This window comes from Rana temporaria, chromosome 1 (assembly GCF_905171775.1).
Source record: "Rana temporaria chromosome 1, aRanTem1.1, whole genome shotgun sequence".
Taxonomy (NCBI): Eukaryota; Metazoa; Chordata; class Amphibia; order Anura; family Ranidae; genus Rana; species Rana temporaria.
The window spans coordinates 148,660,907-148,686,654 of record NC_053489.1 but is presented as its reverse complement, the minus strand read 5'-3'; the positions used below and the strand labels follow the sequence as shown (position 1 = coordinate 148,686,654).

The 25,748-nt window shown below is 47.0% G+C and overlaps 1 protein-coding gene across 2 annotated transcripts in view; it reads right to left on the bottom strand.

The window, feature by feature from the left end:
• The window catches only part of HSD17B4 (hydroxysteroid 17-beta dehydrogenase 4), a 427,477-nt gene that overhangs the window by 186,336 nt on the left and 215,393 nt on the right, over positions 1-25,748 (bottom strand). For both annotated transcript variants that reach the window (XM_040344026.1, XM_040344036.1), the window contains exon 15: positions 1,563-1,634. In XM_040344026.1, coding sequence (XP_040199960.1) covers positions 1,563-1,634 — 72 coding nt within the window. The remainder of the gene's footprint in view (positions 1-1,562; positions 1,635-25,748) is intronic.

Genomic DNA, 25,748 nt, shown 5'->3' with positions numbered 1-25,748 from the left:
GCCAACAGGCTGCAATGAAAAAATAAACAGACTCTCAGCTGCTATAGCAGCTAGGAGCCTGTTCACAAGTCAGTGCTGCTGCCAATATATGTCAGTAGAAGTGAAAGGGTAAAAGCTAAACTCCAGGCAGATGTTAACAAACAAACAAAATAAAAAAAAGCAGCTCTTTTACCATTGAAGAATAAGTTCACCTTTAGTAATATGTTATGTGTTACACCCAAATTTAGGGTGCAACATGTAACTAAATCATCTGCCGTCACATTTACCCTGATCCCCTATTGTGACACTGGGTTAGGGGATCTTCTTCCTCCATCTGCTGTCTCAATTCAAAATCAGCACAGCACTGCAGGGCTCTGCCCACAGGGGCCATGTCATTCATTCACAAAGTTTTGTGAATGAATAAACAACTACCATCAGTCATTGGGGAGCTTGTAGTTCTCAATGAACTACCAGAGTGCTGGTAAGCGCTCTAGTAATTCATTGTTCTCCTGGCAATTCAGTAACTGCCTGCCCATAGAGGATGTACGGCAGGCAGCTCTACTGACAGTCTGCAGGAGCCTGGCATTGCACCCACGATCTGCTGATTACCTGCAAAAAAATGTACATTTACATTTTTTTTTTCTATAAAAAGGTGAACTTTTTTTTTGTAACACAACAGGGTTTAGAAAAAAAGGATAAGCAGCACAAGGAGAGAGTCAGCTGTTCTGTGTTGCAAGAAACATGCTGATGGAGGAAAGAGCAGAGTGAGAGATATATGCTCATCAGTCAACTTATTTTTCCATGGTCCAATCACAGGCTGGATTAGTGAGAACACTTGTAGGTGTTATTTAACTGCATCAGGGAAAAATCGGATATCCCGCTCTACAAGTCAGGGCTGTTCTGTGTTGCAGAGCTATATACATCTCAGGAATAGACAGACAGAAAAACAAATCCTTAGGCAGACAGCACTGCTCTCATATATGTATTTTAACTGTGTACGTCACTATCTGGCTGGGGTCCAGACTGCAGCTTAAAAATACCAAGCATAACCATAGTGACAGAAAAACTTCATTCAAAGCCTCTGAAATGATCTGATTAAGTCATGTAACTTTGAACATGCACTGGATCAATTTAAGATGACTGAGAATTCACGGTTGCATCCTGTCACATTTAAGAATGTATCAGACAAGACACAATAAAGATGTCCGATATACACATTACATAAAGATACTGTGGGTGCAGCTTCCTCTCCCACTGCATCTCTGCTTGATTAGAAATTCTCCGCACTGCTCTTTTCCGCCTGAAACGACCTTCACTTCGATCAGAAATGTGAATAGTTTCTACTCCTCTAGTTATTCTAGCTGCAAATTGCTTTGGTGTGAAATGCTTTTGACAGAGTTTTGTATTAGGGAGGCAACGTGAAAGCAAACTGTATGGGGAGCTGTACTCTAATAAAACTAACAAGTCTTCAATAAGTGAAAAGTGCAATTTGCCTTCCGAGTACAGCGGAGGTGTCATTAACCATTTCCATTACTATCAGAAAACAGGCCATCAGCCAAGCCAAAATCAGGCATCATGCTTACCATCCAACAAAAGAACAGCACCGGAGCCTTTATCAAGAATATCTGCCACTGTGCCCTCTGAGCGCATCTCTCCTGCAAAGGGAAATAAAGATAAAATGAAGGCAAAAGAATGTGCAAGAAAAAACAAACTGCTGGCAACTACTACTACTGCTAAATAAAGTTATGCTACCCAGAAAGCTCTAGGCTTATTTTAAATATCTGCTGAACCCACACTGTATATGTTAAAAGCTCTAGCTGGCAATACACAGAAGGATGAAATTAACCTTAAACAACTGAAGATACCTGGGGTACAAGATATATAAAAAAAAAATGATGTGAGGGGGCTGTACATGGGGGTCCATTTATAAAAATGGGCACAGCGAATGTCAAAACATTCACACATGTCACAAAAAAATCCCATAATATTCCCTATGATCATCAGCTCCATCTAGCAGCCATAATGCAGTATTTACCTGAAATGTTTCAATCATTATGGCCAATAAAAGGAGCAAACATATATAGGAAATAACCATGTTCGACACATTACAGGGATTATTTGGGACATCTTTGCGAATGCCAACCTTTTTTTCATGCATGCATTTTAGCACTATCTGTTTAATGTAAGCACACATCCAATCTCCAGCAGCAGTAAAGGCTTCCCATTTCTTTCACTAGATTAGGTGACCATCATGCCTTAAGTGACTTCGACTAGTTATAGCACAAAACAAAGAGAAAAAAAACTGGTGCACTTGCAAGGTGAGCTGTATTAACTGTGTAGCCTCAGGTACTATACACAACTATACACAGCAATGTGTTCTGGCTGTGGAACAGAGACTTTCCGTCCCATTCCCAGAACAAAATAAAGTCGAGCTTTTCATGTGAAGCTTTTACTCTAAATCAGCAGGCCCCAACCTGTTTGGCATCAGGGATCAGTTTCATAGCAGCCAATTTTCCCAGGGCGGGAGGGAGGAATTATATCAGTGTCTTCCGTTCCCCTTTACATTAATGTATCAGTCCCTTTTATATTACCGTGGTGCCTTTACAGTGCAGTCCCCTTTATAATACAGTGCCCCTAGCAATCACAACTTCCTATAATCACAGTGCCCCTGCAGTCTGCCCCCCACTTTTCTTCCTCCACATTATAATCTCTGCCTCCTGTGTTTACAACTCCTCCTTTTGGGAGGGCAGAGGCTGTGCTCAGTCTGTGTGTCCTCTTCTGGCTCCCCTGCCTATTATTATTATTATTATTATTATTATTATTATTATTATTATTATACAGGCCTATCCGATGATGTCATCCTATCAACAGGACAGGGGGTGGGAGGAGCTCTTAATTCCGAGCTGCAGCTCCTCCCACCTCCTGCCCTGCTAATAGGATGACCTTGTCAGCCTGGCCAGTGGAGGAGTCGGGAGAGGATACACGGGGATGGCCGTGGTCAGCAGGTGGAGAGTGACAACCCGTGGTCTGCAATAGCCCAGTGCAGACCGCGGTCACCGCTCACCTCCCGTTGTGTGGCTCGGTCATCAGCAGGCTGCGGATCAGCACTGGTCCATGGCCGGGGGTTGGGGACCCCTGCTCTAAATGAATTAAATGTTTTTTTTGATTGGCTGAGGCAGGGATTATAAAGTTATGCAACTACCTCGGAATGGTCAGGGGTGGGTAGTGGGGTCCCACAGGGTTCTGTGCTGGGACCAATCCTATTTAATTTGTTTATACACGACCTGGGAGGGTGGGGTAAAGGGTTCAATCTCAGTATTTGCGGACGATACCAAGCTAAGCAGGGCAATAACTTCTCCACAGGATGTGGAAACCTTGCAAGAAGATCTGGACAAATTAATGGGATAGGTAAATTACATGGCAAATGAGGTTTAATGTAGAAAAATGTAAAATAATACATTTGGGTCGCAAAAATATGAATGTGATCTATACACTAGGGGGAGAAACTCTGGGGGTCCTAGTAGACGATAGGCTCAGCAATGGCATGTAATGCCAAGCTGCTGCTAAGAAAGCAAACAGAATATTGGCATACAATAAAAAGGTGATTAACTCCAGAGATAAAACGATAATTCTCCAGCTACAAGACTCTGGTCCGGCCGCACCTAGAGTATGCTGTCCAGTTCTGGGCACCAGTCCTCAAGAAGGATGTACTGGAAATGGAGCGAGTACAAAGAAGGGCAACAAAGCTAATAAAGGGTCTGGAGGACATTAGTTATGATGAAAGGTTGCGAGCACTGAACCTATTCTCTCTAGAGAAGAGATGCTTGCGAGGGGATATGATTTCAATTTACAAATACCACACTGGTAACCCCACAATAGGGATAAAACCTGGTTGCGGAAGGGAGTTTAACAAGACATATGGCCACTCATTAAAATTTGAAGAATTTTTTAAACTACATAGAGGGTTCTTTACTGCAAGAGCGGCAAGAATGAGGAATTCCCTTCCACAGGCGGTGGTTTCAGTGGGGGAGAATCGATAGTTTTAAAAAACTATTAGATAAGCACCTGAATGACCGCAACATACAGGGATATACAATGTAATACTGACATATAATCACACACATAGGTTGGATTTAATGGCCTTGTGTCTTTTTCAACCTCACCTACTATGTAACCTCCCAACTTCACCAATCAGATGAAGTTTTGTAATAATTTATAGAATTCAAAATTTCCCATGAATGGTTGAGCAGTGTTCAACCCAACTCTATTTTGTTTCGGGAGGGGGGTGGGAAGTTTCTGCCCTTGCGGCAAAAACAGAGCCATATACTGTATAAATACATATTGTTAATACAGCGCACCCAGCAAGCATACCGGTTAGTACAGTAAATAGTTTGTATGGGCCAGCTTGGTCCAAACGAACAATGTAAAGGGGCAATAAATGTGGAGTTGGACCTTAAAGACTTTTCAGACTTCTTTCCCTAGCTGAGCCTTGCTTCTTGGGATAATGGAAACAATCTGGCCATAATTACTTAAATGGTTGCACTGTTTTTTTTTTGTTTTGAAAGTCTACACAAGAAGTCTTGGGAAGGGAAATTTTAGTGGCAGGCATGCAATAAGGCCGACACAACACATGCGATGCCATGTGTATTTATGAACTCACACTAAGCCAACTAGCTGATTAGCTGGTTGGGGGCCACCAGGCCCGGATTTCCCACAAGGCCACCGAGGCTGTCTCCTGTTCCTGCTGCCGATGTACACAGTGAGAGGGGAGAGCTGTGCTCTTCCCATCTCAGCTGTGACAGGAGTTCTAGCACAGTGCTAGGACTCCTGTTTTGGAGGTGACAGGGTCAATAAAGAGAACCTGTCACCTCCAATTGCTATTACACAGGGAATTGTTTTCTCCAGTATGATAGCAAAAAAGTGAAAAGAAATTGATAAAAAAATAAATAAATAAGAAATAATTCAATTAATAAAATAAAAAAAGTAATTAAAAAGTAAAGAATAAGAAAAATAAGAAAATCATACAAAAAAAAAAAAAAAAAGTAAGCTACAAATAAATAAAAATAAAAAAAGTAAGAAAATATTTGAACCAACCGTGTCGCCCCTGCCATCCGGTTGCCATTCTCCGTTTATTTGGGGGGGGGTAGTTCGGTTGGCGGGGAGGGGGTGCATTGCAGAACCTGGCCTTGGGGCGGCAGGGAGAGCAAATCCGGCCCTGGGGGCCACTCCGTTTCAACAAGGGGCAAGGTATGTGGCAGTGAGATGATCTCCTGCACTCAATGTGACCAGATAAAAAAAAGAGGTCTCTGATTTTGTAGATATAGACAGAAGTGAAGTGTTGCATGAGTTGGGCCACTTTTCATAACTTTACAAAGCAACACCATAGTGATATCAAAGGTAAATAGGAGGTTTCTTAATGGTCATTGTTGATTACTGTACTGACATATCATCACTCTTTTCTGAATAAGCTAGAAAGTATGACACATACAACAATGCAACAATGACAAACAAGTTGATTATCTCAACTTGGGCTGAGGCTGCAGAGATTCACAATGAAAAGCTGAATAATCACTGGAATCTTTCTTCTTCATAGAGTAATTAAAACAACTTCCATTCTTGACCTCCTAATTAAACCTACATGAAATGAATTCACAAGAGTCTGGTGAACCATGATCTCCACTGGCAAGAATTTCAATCTAGCACATAAGGATGCAAGAAATGATTTCAGAAACAGATTGGAGATTGTCACCAACCTGCATTTATACAAAAGAGAAGACTGGTTATTAGCCATGACTGCACATTAAACACAGATGAATTACTCCAAAAGACTGACAAAATGAGCAAGAAATGGACCTGCCTGATCTTAGAAATTAAACTTAAAAGAAAAAAAAAAAAAACACACCTCACTAAAAAAATAGGATTTTTTGTACTCACCGTAAAATCCTTTTCTCTGAAGTCCATGGACGGACACAGCTCCTTAAATCTTGACAAGTGGGTTATGTTCCCTGTTTACAGGAGAGGACTAGGCAGAAACATGTTAAATAGTTAAATACATGTTACATTAACAGAGTTGAACAGCCCCGCCCAGGGGGCGGTCCCTCCAGACATAACCCTCCTCACTGCAGCTTGCAGCCTCAGTTCGTAACAAGCAGTACAAACCTAAAAAGGAGGGGTGGGAGCTGTGTCCGTCCATGGACTTCAGAGAAAAGGATTTTACGGTGAGTACACAAAATCCTATTTTCTCTTATCGTCCATGGACGGACACAGCTCCTTAAATCTTGACAAGTGGGACGTCCCCAAGCAGTGTCAAAAAACGAGGGGTGGGAAATATATCAGTAAAAACAATTTTAACTTCACCCCAAAACAAGCAGAGCTCCTCAACGGAGGAGGTGCAACTTTAAACAGCCGCCGGCAAAAACTAGCGGCTGAAAAAAACATCATAAGATGCACTCACAGCAACCATGTAAATTCTGGAAAAAGCGTGAACGGACGAGCAAATCGCCGCCTCGCACACCTGTGAGACCGACGCATGATGTCGGGAAAAAAAAACCCAGGAAGCACCAATTGCCCTGGTCGAAAGTGCCGTGACCGGAAAGGGGGGCCCGCCCTTAGGAGCATAGGCCTGTATGACGGCCTGCCCGATCCACCGAGAAATGGTGGTCGACGAGACCGCCAGGCCCTTTTGTGGACCAGACACCGACACAAAAGAGAGTCAGAAGCTCCGAAATGGAGCCGTAGTAGGCTGGTATACCCGCAAAGCGCGTACCACGCCTAAAGTATGAAAGGCCGAAACCTCCTTCGGAAGAAGGGAAGGTCGCGGGCGCACCATCACCTAATCCTTATGGGGGATCAAGCATGGCGGCTTGCAAGACAAGACCGCCAACTCAGAAACCCCTCTAACAGAGGTAAAGGCCACTAAAGGGGCCACCTTCTGAGATAGTGTCAAGAGAAAATCTCTCTGATGTTTCCAAAAGGAAGGTTCCTGAAGAACCGAGAGCACCAGAGTCAAAACTCATGGGGGAAGAGATGGGCCAAGAGGGGAAAGTATATGACAAACCCCTTGCACACAAAAAAAGGGGACCCACCAGGGAACGGGCCGCAAAAAGGCCACTAAAAGAACACAGCCAAGGCTGAAATCTGCCCCCAAACGGTGCTTTAAGCAATTTTTAGATCCAATCCAAGCTTTAAAAACAGCAGGACCCTGGACATTGAAAGTACGCCCGTGGACGTCACTCCATCCCTTCGCACCAAGAGAGGTGCGACGGTAGATCCTCCGGAAGAAGACTACGGTGCCCTGTTGAGATGACCGAGTCAGACAGACCCTGGTCACCTAAAGTCTGGCTTCCAATAACCATGTTAAGCAAGTCAGTGACTGTACAACAGGAGGAAGTATGGGACCTTGAGACAGGAACCTCCTGCCCTGGCAATCGCCAGGGTGCCTCCGCTACCAGGCGCCCGATATCAGCGTACCAAGGACGCCGAGATTAATCTGGAGCGATTAGAATCATCGGGATCTCCTCAGCATCCACTCTGTGGAGCGGCCGAGGAAGCAACTACCATGGAGGAATGGCAAAAAATCACCGATACAGACAACACAGGGCCACCAGCGAGACTGACGCGTCTGTACAAGATCACTAGACCTGGCCACTAACTGACACCCTTGCGGCGGAGACAAGCTGCCAGGAGATCCATGCCATGTGAGGCTCACCTCCTGCAAGGGAGCCGAAACACCCCAAGCACAAAGACCAGTCGCCCTGGTCCAGCATCTGGCGACTCCAGTAGTCTGCCTGCCGGCATACCTGATGGTAGACTGAAGCCACGGCCGTGGCGTTGTCCGGCTGAAACCAGATTGGTCGACCACAAGGAGAAGCATAGCCTGATCGCCTAAAATAGTAGGACAATGAACAGTAGACAGCACCTGGTATTCCCAGGCGGTCTTCCACCAGGCACTAGCCAGGCCCGACCCTGGGTAGCTACCGAGACCAGACACATTCAAGGAGGTGTGGTCATAGGTCCACGCAAGTCCAGCGACTCAGGGCCGACTGGACCCCCCAGTTTTGTGAACCTCCAGGTTCACAACCCGTGAGCTGGCATTCGTCGTAAACACCGACCACTGGAAGGAAGGAACAACTTCCCGGACCGAAGAGTCGGGAATCTCTGTCACCAACTCAGAGAGACTCTGACTAGGTGGCGCACAGGAATCTAATGATTTCAGAGACAAGAGATTTTTACCACCTGGACAGTAGTTCCACTGGAAAACCAGGGTGTGGAACTGGGCATACAGTACCACCTTGAAGGAGGCTACCCACAGACCCTGAACCAGCAGGCGCCCGGAGAGAAGACCGATTGCGTGATGCCAATACCTTCTCCGCAGACTGAAGAGTCTGCAATTTCTCCAGGGGAAGAAGGACCTTTGCCACTGAGGAGTCTGGATCAACACTAGATACTCCAACGCTGAGTCGGAACCTAGCATGCCCATAATTTGAACCCTGGGTCGCACACATGTAGGGCAGGCTTGCTGCCACTGAGCTACACTTTCTGGCCTAAACGTTTAACATCCACCCGAATCTTCGGAGGGTCTGAATGGGAATAACCCATCCACTAGGTCGGAGACAGAAGCTGCTCTCAGAAGAAAGTCGTCAAAGTAGCCAATGAGGCAAAGCCTCGCTGTCCCAACAAAATTCAAATAAGTGCGAGCTCCTAGCTGAAAACCCATGGTGCTGACGCCAGATCAAAAGGGAGGGCCACAGGCTGACAGAGACCCTTCTCTCATCACGAAGCACAGAAAAAAACACTGTGACATGTGCAAAACGGGACATGCATGTATGCGTCCCTGATGTCCGAGGACGTCAGGACATCCCCCAGATGAAGCGGAGCTACCACCGAACAAATGGATTCCATGCGGAACTACCCGACGTTCACAAAGGTATTTAGGGCCTGAGGCCCATAGAAAACCCCAAAACTCTCGTCCTGCAGGAAAGGTAAAATTACCTTGCAGCTTAGCAAATCCCACACTGCCCAAGGCAGACCGACGTGCCGGGAGGGGAAGACACAAGGACAGAACTTTGTTCTGTGGATAGGAGGAAACCCTATCTAGTACTCCGAAGAGACCACCTCGCAGACCCACTAGTCGGAGAGCAGGGAGGTTTCACTGAATTGTGAACCTGCAAGCCGCCCCTCCCACCTAGAGACAGGGAGGGAAGGCTATATACATTGGCAGGATTTGGGTGCCGGCGTGATCGGCTTATGCACCCAGGGACAGATTAGTCCCCCAGCTGGGCCTTTGACGGCCTGGGAGGGTTGCCCCTAAATAATACACACACATAGTGTGTATGTATATTATGTAGGTGTATGCACACATGTCTTTGGAGGAAACCGGAGTACCCGGAGGAAACCCACACAGACACAGGGAGCGACAATGCAAGCTCCAGGCAGATTGGCGTCAGTGTGCAGATTGGCGTCAGTGTGCAGATTCGAACCAATGACTCTTTTGCTGCCAAGTAATGGAGTTAAGCACTACACCACCGTGTGCATAAAACCATTCTGAAACAGACGCCCTGGATAACAAGGGCGCAGCATTCAATGAAGCATCACAGACCTATATGAGGCCCTGGACCAGCTGGTCCGCTAGGCTAATAACCTCAGGAGAGAGTCGGTGCTCCTCCACTGTCTGGTGCAAAATGCTCACTCTGTGAGTTGTATACAGCACTAGGGGTCAGGACTACTCCAAGATGGCCACCGAGCGTTCAGAACGCGGCCACAGGAAAAAGGCCAGCACAATGTAAGCTGCGCCATAGCGTGGCTACGACAAAATGGGCGCCAATGGGAGTTTTCAATGTAATTGAAAAATCTCCCAAAAAATAGCGCCAGCGACCACTGAGACCCCAGTGTAGTGGCCACAATAGGCCGCAAGCCAGACCCCAGCATGGTAAACATGGAACGGGTCAGTACTTCGGATCTTCTATCAGTCAGATCCATACAAGTAGGGGTTCCCGCCCGGCGGTGAGGGACTACAAAAGCCCTCAGTGGCTTTTCTCATTCCGCATCTCAGAAATTATCAAAGAAGGGCACAGAAGGAAAAAACCTACACAGCGGTCTGATTTGTGTGATCCAAAAAAGACCGAGCCCTCGGCGGAAACCCAGCTGCACTATGCAGCTTAGGAGAGTCCCTTGCAGCAGTAAAAAGCGCACCCATAAATGCCTTATTCTGCCTTTTTTTTTTTTTTTTTTAACTAGGTACCTAGTCCATGGCTCCATAACAGAGCATTCCCCAGGGGATAACGGGGGAAGGGGGCACTCTTTTACCGCCCGCCCGCAGTCCACCCCCACCCTGGCACAAACTGTGTCCAGGACTAACAATAAAAACTCTGTGGGAATCACAGGTGCTAACACCTGCTGCCACCACCAGCATGTGGGGAAGGACCCAGATACTGACTCCAATATTTACATATAGTGTGTATTATAATATGCACACCTGTCCATACAAATAGACAAAAGCTCCTAGAGCCCTATTCAGGGCCTCTCACCCACTTGCTGCGCTGACCAGGGGTAACCAGGGGACTCCCTCAGGAGGAGACTGCCCAGCGCTGCCTGTGAGGAAAAGAACCGTGAGGTAACTTTTGCAGGGACCTGTGTTTAAACAGGAAAAGCCTCATAGGGCTGTTTTATTTAAGGATAAGACACAGATACAGCATAAAAAGCAAAACCATTACAGGTGTCACCAATCAGTCAGCGTCTGCTGAAGTATAATCATAAACATCTGTGCTCATCACAGGGCTTTTTACCTCACAGGAAAGCCCAATACAAGCCAGATAACACAGTCCCCTCAGGAAGGCCCCCTCCCCCCTGACAGCGGCAATGTTAGCAATGCAGCAAGGGAAAGGAGCAGGGAAGTAAGGGGAAGGGACCCCCGAACCCCAGGAATGCCCAGCTGTACCAACCCACCGAAGCAGGAGGGACTGTACTTACCCGTCCGAGCGAGGACTCGCTGACGCATTCCTGACAGACCTACAACCGCAATGGAGGTAGCTGTCGGCCCGGTCCACTGTGATTGAGGCAACACCACAGCTCAGTCATATGTGGACCTCGGAGCAAAGCTCACCGGCCACCTCAGGAGTCATGAGGTATGGCGTGGCAGACCAAGCCTCTTTGCAAAGGTGTGCCCACGCTTGCTGGTCGGACTGAGTAGACTACAAGGATCTATAATATCCAGCCTGTCTCTCAGCCAACAGTTGAAAGAAGATTCTTCAAGAAAAAGTAAAGTAAAATAAAATAAAATTTCTCCTCAGGGCGCTGGGCCCAAAGGGAGCCATACGTCCTTCTCCTTTGCTAGGCAGAACGAAACTGGGGCTGCAAGCTGCAGTGAGGAGGGTTATGTCTGGAGGGACCGCCCCCTGGGCGGGGCTGTTCAACTCTGTTAATGTAACATGTATTTAACTATTTAACATGTTTCTGCCTAGTCCTCTCCTGTAAACAGGGAACATAACCCACTTGTCAAGATTTAAGGAGCTGTGTCCGTCCATGGACGATAAGAGAAATAAAGTTGGCAGAATTAAAAGTACAGCTGCCTAAACTGTACATAGACCATTAGCAGCTCCATACTGGGTATGGTACATGAAGCATTGCTACAGCATACTGGAGAAGGGGGAGGGAGAGGAAGAGAGAAGAGCGAGAGGGGCGAGAGAGAGAGAGAGAGAGGGGGGGGGCGAGAGAGAGAGAGAGAGGGGGGGGGCGAGAGAGAGAGAGAGAGAGAGAGAGAGGGGGGGGGCGAGAGAGAGAGAGAGAGAGAGAGAGAGGGGGGGGGCGAGAGAGAGAGAGAGAGAGAGAGGGGGGGGCGAGAGAGAGCGAGGGGGCGAGAGAGAGAGAGAGAGAGAGAGAGAGAGAGAGAGAGAGGGGGGGGCGAGAGAGAGAGAGAGAGAGAGAGAGAGAGGGGGGGGGCGAGAGAGAGAGAGAGGGGGGGGGCGAGAGAGAGAGAGAGAGAGAGAGAGAGAGAGAGGGGCGAGAGAGAGAGCGGGAGGGCGAGAGAGAGAGCGAGAGGGCGAGAGAGAGAGCGAGAGGGCGAGAGAGAGAACGAGAGGGCGAGAGAGAGAGCGAGAGGGCGAGAGAGAGAACGAGAGGGCGAGAGAGAGAGCGAGAGGGCGAGAGAGAGAGAGAGAGGGCGAGAGAGAGAGAGGGCGAGAGAGAGGGCGAGAGAGAGAGAGGAGAAGAGAGGAGAAGAGAGAGAGGAGAAGAGAGGAGAAGAGAGGAGAAGAGAGGAGAAGAGAGGAGAAGAGAGGAGAAGAGAGGAGAAGAGAGGAGAAGAGAGGAGAAGAGAGGAGAAGAGAGGAGAAGAGAGGAGAAGGAGGGAGAGGGAGAGGGAGAGGGAGAGGGAGAGGGAGAGACTAATTCATACTCAACATTGTAAAGGTGGAGATGTTGTAGCCCAGTGATGCTCAACTCGACTTCTCAAAACCCTATTGGCATGTTTTATTCCTTTCTCTACAAATGCACACATGAGATAAACACTGTTGTTCTCTCAGTCAAGTTTCAAATTAATACAGCTTCAAGAGAAAACCATACAGGGGGTCTAGAGTTGATCACCACTTCATATTGTCCTCTCTGTGCATGGTGTTTAGACTATATTAAAGGGGTTGTAAAGGTAAAAAAAAAAATCCTAAATAGCTTCCTTTACCTTAGTGCAGTCCTCCTTCACTTACCTCATCCTTCCATTTTGCTTTTAAATGTCCTCATTTCTTCTGAGAAATCCTCACTTCCTGTTCTTCTTTCTGTAACTACACACAGTAATGCGAGGCTTTCTCCTTGGTGTGGAGTGTCGTGCTCGGCCCCTCCCTTGGACTACAGGATAGTCAGGACACCCACTAACACACAGCTCCTTTCTCTATCTGCAACATAGAGCATCTTGACTCTCCTGTATTCCAGGGGAGGGGGCGAGCACGATATTGGGTTCAAGCACTGGCTAAATCTTGACACCTTAACCTCCGTAACATTTCCAGAATTATCCATAACACTGTCACCAGACACAATCACCCTCATCCCAAGTTTCCCACTTTGTTATTCCCAAGACATCTTGCTCTCTAGCTCCTTCGTCACTCCTCTCATGCTCACCTTCAAAACCTCTCTCATCCTCTGGAACTACCTACCCTAGTATGTCTGGTTAGCTCTTACCCTGTCTGCTTTTAACCACTTCAGCCCCAGAAGGATTTACCCTCTTCCTGACCAAGCCCTTTTTTGCGATACGGCACTGCGTCGCTTTAACTGACAATTGCGTGATGGTGCAATGTTGTACCCTAACAAAATGTATGTCCTTTTTTCCCCCACAAATAAGAGTTTTTTATTGGTGGTTTTTGATCACCTCTGTGGATTAAATTTTTTGCGCTATAAACAAAAAAAGGGCAAACATTTTGAAAAAAAAAATGCTATATTTTTTACTTTTTGCTATAATAAAAATATCCCCAAAAAATAAATAAAGATATGTATTCTACATTTTTTATTTATTCTTTTAACCAAAAATATCACAATAAGTGCATAGCGATTGGTTTGCCCCAAATTTATCGAGTCTACAAAATAGGTGATACATTTATGTCATTTTTTTCATTATTAGTAATGGAGGCGATCTGCGATTATTATCGTGCCTGCGACATTGCGGCGGACAGATCGGATACTTTTGACACTATTTTGGGACATTGGCATTTATACAGCGATCAGTGCTATAAAAATGCACGGATTACTGTGTCACTGGCAGGGAAGGGGTTAAACACTAGGGGGCGATTAAGTGGTTAAGTGTGTTCTCTGGGCGTGTTCTAACTGTAGGGGGGATGGGCTCACTAAAACATGACAGCAATCACTGCTCCCGATCACTGGGAATAGTAGATCCCTGTCATGTTGCTAGGCAGAACAGGGAAATGCCTTGTTTCCCCGTATTGCTTCTCCGTGTCTTCGATCGCAGGCCACCTGCGAACATCAAGACCATGGGAGCCGTGGGCACGCGCCCGTTAGCCACCGATGACGCATCAGCGTACAGGTACGTTTTGCGTACCCGTGACACTTTGCCGACGTATATCAGCGTAAGCCGGTCAGCAAGTGGTTAAGCAATCCTTGAAAACCCATTTATTCAGGAAAGCCTACCCCACCTCCACCTAAAAACGATTTCAGACACCTCCATCAGATGATCCCCTGCAGCTAGCACCTCCCCCTCCCTTTAGAATGCAAGCTCCTTGAGCAGGGCCCTCCTATGTATTCTATATTGAACTGTATTTTATTTGTACTGTCTCACTTTTTATTGCAAAGTGCTGCACACCGCAAACTCTGTTGGCCCTATATAAATCCTGTTTAATAATTCTACTGAACAAGCATGGAAACTTTCTGGTTGGCCACATGGAATTGGAATTTCAGTTCTGGGATCCTGGGTTCAGTACTCATCATGAAAATATCTGCATTAACGGGCAGTTCAGACCATGAATCGCACAGGAACACGCTGTGCGTTTCTGTACAATTAGCATTCAATATGGGTGCAATGCACTTTCAGCCCATTTATTTAAATGAGTTTAAAAACACCCTTGTACGGCACCAGAATTAGCACATGCACTACTGCACCCCCAGACCGCACCAAAAGTAGTGCATGCACCACATTCTGGTGTAAACTGGCCCTAAATCTATCACGCCTCTTTATGGGTTTCTGCAGCATACTGGGTGGTCTTCCAATAAGACAAATCTAATTTACACGTTTTGCTTATAGTAAAGTGGGATGTTTTAATTAAATCCCATTTCTCTTCGCTTCCATGTGTCCATATGCAATAAACCGTACTGGTCGCAATATTTTCTTTCTGGGACCCAAGCAGATCAGTGATGGTAATAATCACGCAAACTGCCAAGTTTTGTTAATGAGATCAATAAGAGCTATTTAGGTTTATTCAGTCTCTATCAACTCCATCAATTTTTTTTCCCCCCATCACGTGTTTTATTAAAATAACAGTGATATTATTTAGACTGTCTTTTAGACAAGCTTTGATTATTTTGTTCACTAAAAATATACTTTGAATCCAGGGATACCAAGAACGCAGAGATGGATATCTGTAGGCAAACACAATATTGTGTATTAATTATAGCCAGGGCTGGTGCAAGGATTTTTGACACCCTAGGCAAAACCTAATTTTGCCGCCCCCCATTAGCTCCACCCCTTTTGCCCTGCCCATGTATGCGGCGGGGGCGGAGTTTTTTTGTGTCACCTCTCCACCTATTTCCTCAGCCACCTGCGCCTCTGGAACCGGCCTGAAGACAAAGAGTGGCAATACAGCACCCCTTTACAATACAGTGCCTGCTTTACATCACAGACCTCTTTGCATCCAAGTTCCCCAATGTCATCAATTACCTCTTCCCCCCCATTACATCAGGGTCCTCAGCCTCATTCCTTGAACCTCAGTCTCCTCCACAGCCCCTCTCCCTGCATACCAGTCCCCTCCACAGCCCCTCTCCCTGCATACCAGTCCCCTCCACAGCCCCTCACCCTGCATACCAGTCCCCTCCACAGCCCCTCACCCTGCATACCAGTCCCCTCCACAGCCCCTCTCCCTGCATACCAGTCCCCTCCACAGCCCCTCACCCTGCATACCAGTCCCCTCCACAGCCCCTCACCCTGCATACCAGTCCCCTCCACAGCCCCTCACCCTGCATACCAGTCCCCTCCACAGCCCCTCAACCTGCATACCAGTCCCCTCCACAGCCCCTCTCCCTGCATACCAGTCCCCTCCACAGCCCCTCTCCCTGTATATCAGTCCCCTCCACAGCCCCTCTCCCTGTATATCAGTCCCCTCCACAGCCCCTCTCCCTGCATACCAGTCCCCTCCACAGCCCCTCTCCCTGTATATCAGTCCCCTCCACAGCCCCTCTCCCTGCATACCAGTCCCCTCCACAGCCCCTCTCCCTGCATACCAGTCTCCTCCACAGCCCCTCAACCTGCATACCAGTCCCCTCCACAGCCCCTCACCCTGCATACCAGTCCCCTCCACAGCCCCTCTCCCTGCATACCAGTCTCCTCCACAGCCCCTCAACCTGCATACCAGTCCCCTCCACAGCCCCTCACCCTGCATACCAGTCCCCTCCACAGCCCCTCACCCTGCATACCAGTCCCCTCCACAGCCCCTCACCCTGCATACCAGTCCCCTCCACAGCCCCTCTCCCTGTATACCAGTCTCCTCCACAGCCCCTCTCCCTGTATACCAGTCCCCTCCACAGCCCCTCATCCTGCATACCAGTCTCCTCCACAGCCCCTCTCCCTGTATACCAGTCTCCTCCACAGCCCCTCACCCTGTATACCAGTCCCCTCCACACAGCTGCCCCCCTCCCTGTATAACAGTCTCCTCCACACACACCTGCCCCCTCCCTGTACAATAGTCTCCTCCACACAGCTGCCCCCTCCCTGTATAATAGTCTCCTCCACACAGCTGCCCCCTCCCTGTATAATAGTCTCCTCCACAGCTGCCCCCTCCCTGTATAATAGTCTCCTCCACAGCTGCCCCCTCCCTGTATAATAGTCTCCTCCACAGCTGCCCCCTCCCTGTATAACAGTCTCCTCCACAGCTGCCCCCTCCCTGTATAACAGTCTCCTCCACACAGCTGCCCCCTCCCTGTATAACAGTCTCCTCCACAGCTGCCCCCTCCCTGTATAATAGTGTCTTCCACAGCTGCCCCCTCCCTGTATAATAGTCTCCTCCACAGCTGCCCCCTCCCTGTATAATAGTCTCCTCCACAGCTGCCCTCCTCCCTGTATAACAGTCTCCTTCACACAGCTGCCCCCTCCCTGTATAATAGTCTCCTCCACACAGCTGCCCCCCTCCCTGTATAATAGTCTCCTCCACACAGCTGCCCCCCTCCCTGTATAATAGTCTTCTCCACAGCTGCCCCCTCCCTGTATAATAGTCTCCTCCACAGCTGCCCCCTCCCTATATAATAGTCTCCTCCACAGCTGCCCCCTCCCTGTATAATAGTCTCCTCCACACAGCTGCCCCCTCCCTGTATAACCGTCTCCTCCACAGCTGCCCCCTCCCTGTATAATAGTGTCCTCCACAGCTGCCCCCTCCCTGTATAATAGTCTCCTCCACAGCTGCCCCCCTCCCTGTATAATAGTCTTCTCCACAGCTGCCCCCTCCCTGTATAACAGTCTCCTCCACAGCTGCCCCCTCCCTGTATAATAGTCTCCTCCACACAGCTGCCCCCTCCCTGTATAATAGTCTCCTCCACACAGCTGCCCCCTCCCTGTATAATAGTCTCCTCCACACAGCTGCCCCCTCCCTGTATAATAGTCTCCTCCACACAGCTGCCCCCCTCCCTGTATAATAGTCTTCTCCACAGCTGCCCCCTCCCTGTATAATAGTCTCCTCCACAGCTGCCCCCTCCCTGTATAATAGTCTCCTCCACAGCTGCCCCCTCCCTGTATAATAGTCTCCTCCACACAGCTGCCCCCTCCCTGTATAACAGTCTCCTCCACAGCTGCCCCCTCCCTGTATAATAGTGTCCTCCACAGCTGCCCCCTCCCTGTATAATAGTCTCCTCCACAGCTGCCCCCTCCCTGTATAATAGTCTTCTCCACAGCTGCCCCCTCCCTGTATAACAGTCTCCTCCACAGCTGCCCCCTCCCTGTATAATAGTGTCCTCCACAGCTGCCCCCTCCCTGTATAATAGTCTCCTCCACAGCTGCCCCCCTCCCTGTATAATAGTCTCCTCCACAGCTGCCCCCTCCCTGTATAACAGTCTCCTCCACAGCTGCCCCCTCCCTGTATAATAGTCTCCTCCACAGCTGCCCCCCTCCCTGTATAATAGTCTTCTCCACAGCTGCCCCCTCCCTGTATAATAGTCTTCTCCACAGCTGCCCCCTCCCTGTATAACAGTCTCCTCCACAGCTGCCCCCTCCCTGTATAACAGTCTTCTCCACAGCTGCCCCCTCCCTGTATAACAGTCTCCTCCACAGCTGCCCCCTCCCTGTATAACAGTCTCCTCCACAGCTGCCCCCTCCCTGTATAATAGTCTTCTCCACAGCTGCCCCCTCCCTGTATAATAGTGTCCTCCACAGCTGCCCCCCTCCCTGTATAATAGTCTTCTCCACACAGCTGCCCCCTCCCTGTATAATAGTCTCCTCCACAGCTGCCCCCTCCCTGTATAATAGTCTCCTCCACAGCTGCCCCCTCCCTGTATAACAGTCTCCTCCACAGCTGCCCCCTCCCTGTATAATAGTCTCCTCCACACAGCTGCCCCCTCCCTGTATAATAGTCTTCTCCACAGCTGCCCCCTCCCTGTATAACAGTCTCCTCCACAGCTGCCCCCTCCCTGTATAATAGTCTCCTCCACAGCTGCCCCCCTCCCTGTATAATAGTCTCCTCCACACAGCTGCCCCCTCCCTGTATAATAGTCTCCTCCACACAGCTGCCCCCTCCCTGTATAATAGTCTTCTCCACACAGCTGCCCCCTCCCTGTATAATAGTCTCCTCCACACAGCTGCCCCCTCCCTGTATAATAGTCTTCTCCACACAGCTGCCCCCTCCCTGTATAATAGTCTCCTCCACAGCTGCCCCCCTCCCTGTATAATAGTCTCCTCCACACAGCTTCCCCCCTCCCTGTATAACAGTCTCCTCCACACAGCTGCCCCCTCCCTGTATAACAGTCTCCTCCACAGCTGCCCCCTCCCTGTATAATAGTCTCCTCCACAGCTGCCCCCCTCCCTGTATAATAGTCTCCTCCACAGCTGCCCCCTCCCTGTATAACAGTCTTCTCCACAGCTGCCCCCTCCCTGTATAACAGTCTCCTCCACAGCTGCCCCCTCCCTGTATAACAGTCTCCTCCACAGCTGCCCCCTCCCTGTATAATAGTGTCCTCCACAGCTGCCCCCTCCCTGTATAATAGTCTTCTCCACAGCTGCCCCCTCCCTGTATAATAGTCTCCTCCACACAGCTGCCCCCTCCCTGTATAATAGTCTCCTCCACACAGCTGCCCCCTCCCTGTATAATAGTCTTCTCCACACAGCTGCCCCCTCCCTGTATAATAGTCTCCTCCACACAGCTGCCCCCTCCCTGTATAATAGTCTCCTCCACACAGCTGCCCCCTCCCTGTATAATAGTCTCCTCCACAGCTGCCCCCCTCCCTGTATAATAGTCTCCTCCACACAGCTGCCCCCTCCCTGTATAATAGTCTTCTCCACACAGCTGCCCCCTCCCTGTATAATAGTCTCCTCCACACAGCTGCCCCCTCCCTGTATAATAGTCTCCTCCGCACAGCTGCCCCCTCCCTGTATAATAGTCTCCTCCACAGCTGCCCCCTCCCTGTATAATAGTCTCCTCCACAGCTGCCCCCCTCCCTGTATAATAGTCTCCTCCACACAGCTGCCCCCTCCCTGTATAATAGTCTCCTCCACACAGCTGCCCCCTCCCTGTATAATAGTCTCCTCCACACAGCTGCCCCCCTCCCTGTATAATAGTCTCCTCCACACAGCTGCCCCCCTCCCTGTATAATAGTCTCCTCCACAGCTGCCCCCCTTACCTCACACAGCAGGTAGAAGACAGAGCATGGCATGTCCGAGCAGAGGGCGGGAGTTCAACTATCCATTTAACAGAGATGATTTGTTGCTAGGACCGCCCCTAGCAACCAATCACAGGCTTTTTAACTTAAAAAGTTTGACAAACTTCTGCTCCTACATTGTGTCTTCTCTACCTGCTGGATGAGAGCGGCGGCGGGGGAAGGAGGAATAACACAGGAGAGGAGAGAACACCCAGGCAGGCTGTTTTACAGGTTCACTGTCCCCTGCACATGAACCCCCCCTCAGCAGTGATACTCTGCAGCAAGCGCTGGACCTAGCAGTGCTGGGAGCGCAGTTTGCACAGAAAGCAGTAGCACAAATGAAACACCTCACTCCTCACCGACGCATGTAGCCAGCATTGCGCTCCCTACTGATGTGCGCTCTAGGCCATCGCCTAACTTGCCTATTGGTAGCGCCGGCCCTGATTATAGCAGAGGGTATTTGAAAAAGGATTTTGTGAAACGGATACCAATCAATACTATATCAGTAATGCTGCATAATGAATCATCAATATTTTGATAAATGCCTGTTACGTCAGAAATCCCAGGTAAGGGATAATAGGGGTAATAGGAAAGTTTGCACTAGCCTAGATACTGTATAGTGTGCACTACAGCCTGACAGTGGCACAGAGATGATGCATAGATGAAGATAGATAATTATTCTTTTATCCTGCGTACACACGATCGTTTTTCAGCATGTTCAAAAAACAAAGTTTTTCCAACTTCATCATTAAAAACGATGTTGCCCTTACACCATCGTTTTTGAAAAATGATGAACAAAGAACAGTGACGTACAACACGTACGACGGCACTCTAAAGGGGAAGTTCTATTCGCCTTTGGGCTGCTTTTAGCCGTTTCCTTGTTCGTAAAAGACGATTCACGCTTTTTTGTCTGTTACAGTGTGATGAATGTGCTTACTCCATTATGAATGGTAGTTTTACCTGAATGAGCGCTCCCGTCTCATAATTTGCTTCTGGGCATGAGCGGGTTTAAAACGTTTTTGCCCACACACAATCATTTTTAACAACAAGAAAAATAACATTTAAAAAACTGACGTGAAAAAATGCAGCCTGTTTGAATTTTTTTTTCAGAAGCCAAAAAACTATGAAGCCCACACACAATCATTTTAAATGATGTTTTAAAAAACTTTTTTAATGCCGAAAAATTATCGTGTGTACGTGGCATTAGGCTTGGCTAAATTTAGTCATGTAGACACGTGTGCTTTATAAAGCAGCACTTTAATCCCGATCCAGCCCTGCTGTCATCCGTAATAGTAATTTTCACCTCTTTTCTGCTACTCCAGCAATCATTTCAGGTGCAAGCCAAATGTGAAGATACCTGTCAATCACATCACAGCCTTTTCTTTAACTTACAGTGCCTTAAGAAGGTATTCACACCCCTTGAAATTTACAACCAAAAACGTAAATGTATTTTATTGGGATTTTATGTGATAGACCAACACAAAGTGGCACATAATTGTGAAGTTGAAAGTGAAACATTTTTTATTTTTTTTTACAAATATAACACAAAGTGCGACGTGCGTTTGTATTCACCCCCCTTTACTCCGATACCACCAACCGAAGTCTAGTGGAGCCAATTGCCTTCAGAATTCACCTAATTGGTAAATAAGAGTCCACCTGTGTGTAATTTAATCTTAGTATAAATACAGCTGATCTTTGAGGTTTGTTAGTACATAGTACATGATAGGTGAGGTTGAAAAAAGACACAGGTCCATCTAGTCCAACCTATGTGTGTGATTATATGTCAGTATTACAATGTATATCCCTGTATGTTGTAGTCGTTCAGGTGCTTATCCAATAGTTTTTTTAAACTATCAATGCTCCCCGCTGAGGACTACTGCCTGTGGAAGAGAATTCCACATCCTTATCGCTCTTACAGTATAAAAAAAAACCTACGTAGTTTTAGGTTAAACCTCCTTTCTTCTCATTTTAATGAATGGCCACATGTCTTGTTAAACTACCTTCCGTAAAAAGTTTTATCCCTATTGTGGGGTCACCAGTATGGTATTTGTAAATTGAAATCATATCCCCTCTCAAGCATCTCTTCTCCAGAGAGAATAAGTTCAGTGCTCGCAACCTTTCTTCTTTATTAGCTTAGCTACCCCTCTTTGTAGTCGCTCCATATCCAGTACACCCTTCCTGAGGACTGTTGCCCAGAACTGGACAGCTTACTCTAGGTGTGGCCGGACCAGAGTCTTGTAGAGTGGGAGAATTACCGTTTTATCTCTGGAGTTATACCTTTTTTAATGAATGCCAATATTCTGTTTGATTTGTTAGTAGCAGCTTGGCATTGCATGCCTTTGCTGAGCCTATCATCTACTAGGACCCCCAGGTCCTTTTCCATCCTAGATTGCCCCAGAGGTTCTCCCCCCAGTGTATAGATTGCATTCATATTTTTGCCACCCAAATGCATTATTTTACATTTTTCTATATTAAACCTCATTTGCCATGTAGTTGCCCACCCCATTAATTTGTTCAGATCTTCTTGCAAGGTTTCCACATCCTGCGGATAAGTTATTGACCTGCTTAGCTTGGCATTGTCCGCAAATACAGAGATTGAACCGTTTACCCCATCCTCCAGGTCATTTATGAACAAATTAAATATGATTGGTCCCAGCACAAAACCCTGTGGGACCCCACTACCCACCACTGACCATTGTGAGTATTCCCCATTTATCACCACCCTCTGAACTCACCCTTGTAGCCAGTTTTCAATCCATGCACTCACCCTATGGTCCATGCCAACAGACTTTACTTTGTACAGTAAATGTTTATGGGGAACTGTGTAAAATGCTTTTGCAAAATCCAAATGGCCTGGTCTGATGAAACACATTTTCCTTTACATCATGTGGATGGCTGGGTGCGTGTGCATCAGACAGGGAAGAGATTGGACTAAAATGCATTATGGAAAGATGGCAAGCCGTCCGAGGCAGTGTGATGCTTTGGGTAATGTTCTGCTGGCAAACCTTGGCTCCTGCTATTCCTGCTAGCTCCTGCTATTCAAGTGGATGTTTCTTGACACTAGCACCTACCTAATCATTGTTGCTGACCGAGTACTTCCCTTCATGAAAATTGTATTCCGGAGGCGCGTGCCCGCTGCACAGCGGGGGACCCGATGCTTGTGGCCAGCAGGCGTGATCGCCACTGGCCACGTGCGATCGCCTGTGCGAGTGGCAGCACGGGGGTTTGTGTGTGTAAACACACAAATGCTTTTACTGTCAGAGGAGAGAAGACAGATCGTGTGTTTCTACAAAGTAGAAACAGTAATCTGTCATCTCTCCTAGTTAGTCACATCCCCCCACAGTTAGAACACACACATAGGGAACACAGTTAACCCCTTGATCGTCCCCTAGTGTTAATCCCTTCCCTGCCAGTGACATTTACATAGTAATCAGTGCATATTTATAGCACTGATCGCTTTGTAAATGTCAATGGTCCGTAAACTGTGTGAAAAGTGTCCAACCCGTCTGCCGCAATACCACTAAAAATCGCAGATCACCGCCATTACTAGTAAAACAAATATATATATATAAATGCCATAACTTTTGCGCAAACCAACCAATATAGGCTTATTGCGATTTTTTTTTTCACCAAAAATATGTAGAATACATATCGGCCTAAACGGAGGAAAACATTTGTTTTGTTTTCTTTTTAAATTGTGATATTTACTATAGCAAAAAGTAAAAGATAGTGGTTTTTTTTTTCAAAATTGGCACAAAATATAAAAACCGCATAGGTGATCAAGTACCACTAAAAAAAAAACTCTATTTGTGGGGGAAAAAAAGGACATCAATTTTGTTTGGGTGCAACATCGCATGACCGCGCAATTGTCAGTTAAAGCGACTCAGTGCCGTATCACAAAAAATGGCCCGGTCATTGAGCAGCAAAATCTTCCGGGGGCTGAAGTGGTTAAAACATCCGACGGACATGAAAGTCAGATAGATAGCATTTAGAACGACATCAATTGCAGGTCACTGGTTTCTTTAAATCACTCCTGGACCTCCCTCCTGTAGCTTTACAGTACACAACCCCAGCTATGCCGTCATTCAGTACAGCACAAGCAGATAAGCAGGTCCCAGCAAATGATTTACAGCTGGGACCCACTGATCAGGTGAGCGAATGACAGAGCAAAGCCCTGTGTTGGTATACAACACAGGGCTCTCTATAGAGAGCAACGTGGCTGTTTTTTCTCTCCCTGCAATCAGAGAGTAAAAACATTCACATCGGTTAGTAAAAGCAGCACACACTACACATGTTAGGCACACGGTTAATCCTTTGATTGCCTTTAGATGTTAACCCCTTCCCACCCAGTGTTATTAGTACAGTGACAGTGTACAGTATAAGCACTGATCACTGTATTAGTGTCAAAGACATGTAGAAGAATACATTTTGGGCTAAATTTGTGATATGTATGGGACACATTTGGACAGCAGCATTGTTAATCTGGGCAAAGGGGAGTGTTAGATGCACTAGCAGATTTAGATACACTAATAAATTAAAGCCAAATCCCAGCTAACACTTTATAAAGCTTCAAGGCCCCTTTAAGGCGATGGTAAAGCACCGCTATTTTTAGCGGCGCTTTACCACCAATTTCACCACGCTATTCTGACGCTAGCGGGGCGCTTTTACTCCCGCTAGCGGCCGAGAAAGGGTTAAAAAAACACCGAAAGCGCAGTTGCATTGCCGGCGGTATAGCCATGGTGTCCCATTGCTTTCAATGGGCAGGAGCAGTATACACACCGCTCCAAAGACTTTTTTACCGTCCTGTTAGCGCACCGCTCCAGTGTGAAAGCCGGCGAGGCTTTCACACTGGAGACACAGCAGCGGCTGTTTCAGGTCGGTTTGCAGGCGCTATTTTTAGCACAATAGCGCCTGCAAAACGACCCAGTGTGAAAGGGGTCTTTATAGCATTTTTTGGGGGGAGAATGAGGGTTGTACATTAATAAAATAAAGATGATCATTGTTTAGTAGCCCTTTTGGTAGGTAGTATGTAAATTATTTTTTCTCAACCATCTAACTGCTACATCTGCAGAATAGCTGGGTGTGTTGAAAAGCAGACTTATTGGCAGGAACACCAGGTGACAAAGGAATACATGCCTAAAAAAAAAAAAAAAACACTAATGCAGTCATCACATCTAATAATAAAGAAGCTGCAATATATTAAATGTTTGCTTTTGGGTTTATTGTGGCTTCAAGCACAGATTCTCTTTCCATCCAAATTAAAAATCCTGCATTTTGCATTGTTATTGTATAGTCAAGTCAAATTATACACCTGCCTAAATGGAAGATGTATTATTGAAATCCACTACAAAAAGTGTTGTACTTAAAAACAATTTTACCTGTAAACCATAACGGACAGAACTTGCTACATACTAATGGCTATGCTGAAACAAAAATGACATTTCAAGTCTTTCTAATCATTAAAACAGCTTGATGTAAAAGTCAGACCAGACCACAATGACTGTTACCCTTTCCACCCTTTTCAAGGTCAGGAATTTAACATTTTAAAGTGCAACCTCAAAACTGTACTGATCACATAAACGAGTCTCGGAGGAGTTCCCAAGTTGAATATTTAACACGTCACTTGGGGAACACATAAAAACTGCTGCAAGACGGCAGTACAATATCAACAGCTTCCTAAGTAGGGCTCTTCACAGGAGAGTTACAGTGTTTTCCTTTTACAGAGGTTCTTAAAAAAATGATGAATTCAGTTTGTGTCTCCTGGAAAGTCCTCTCGACACTTGTGGAGAAAATCCATTTAGCCACCGCAAGCTCACTAGAGTGCCCACTGAGAATCGGCTTACAGCAACTAAAGTGTTTCAACGCTTGACCATTTCACAACCAGGAAAAAAGTAGAAAGGACCAGTTGGGACTAGGCACAAAATGCTGATGTACACGCGTCTGTCTTAGCCACAAAATAATTGTGTAGTTCCGTCCTTACCCACTAACTGGTATGAGATGACCCTATAAATACATAATCTGTGCCAGGACTTATTTATTATAGAATAAAATATCTTCTGGAATACTAGCGTTTATTTAGAAAGCAGAAAGACAAACAACTGTTGTTGACCAAAGAAACAAGACAGAACTTCATTCTAAAAAGAAAAAGCAAGAGACATCGGGAAATTGATTAGCTCTTACAGGCTGTTGTATATAAGCAAAAATATAACATTTTGCTGTTAAAGGAT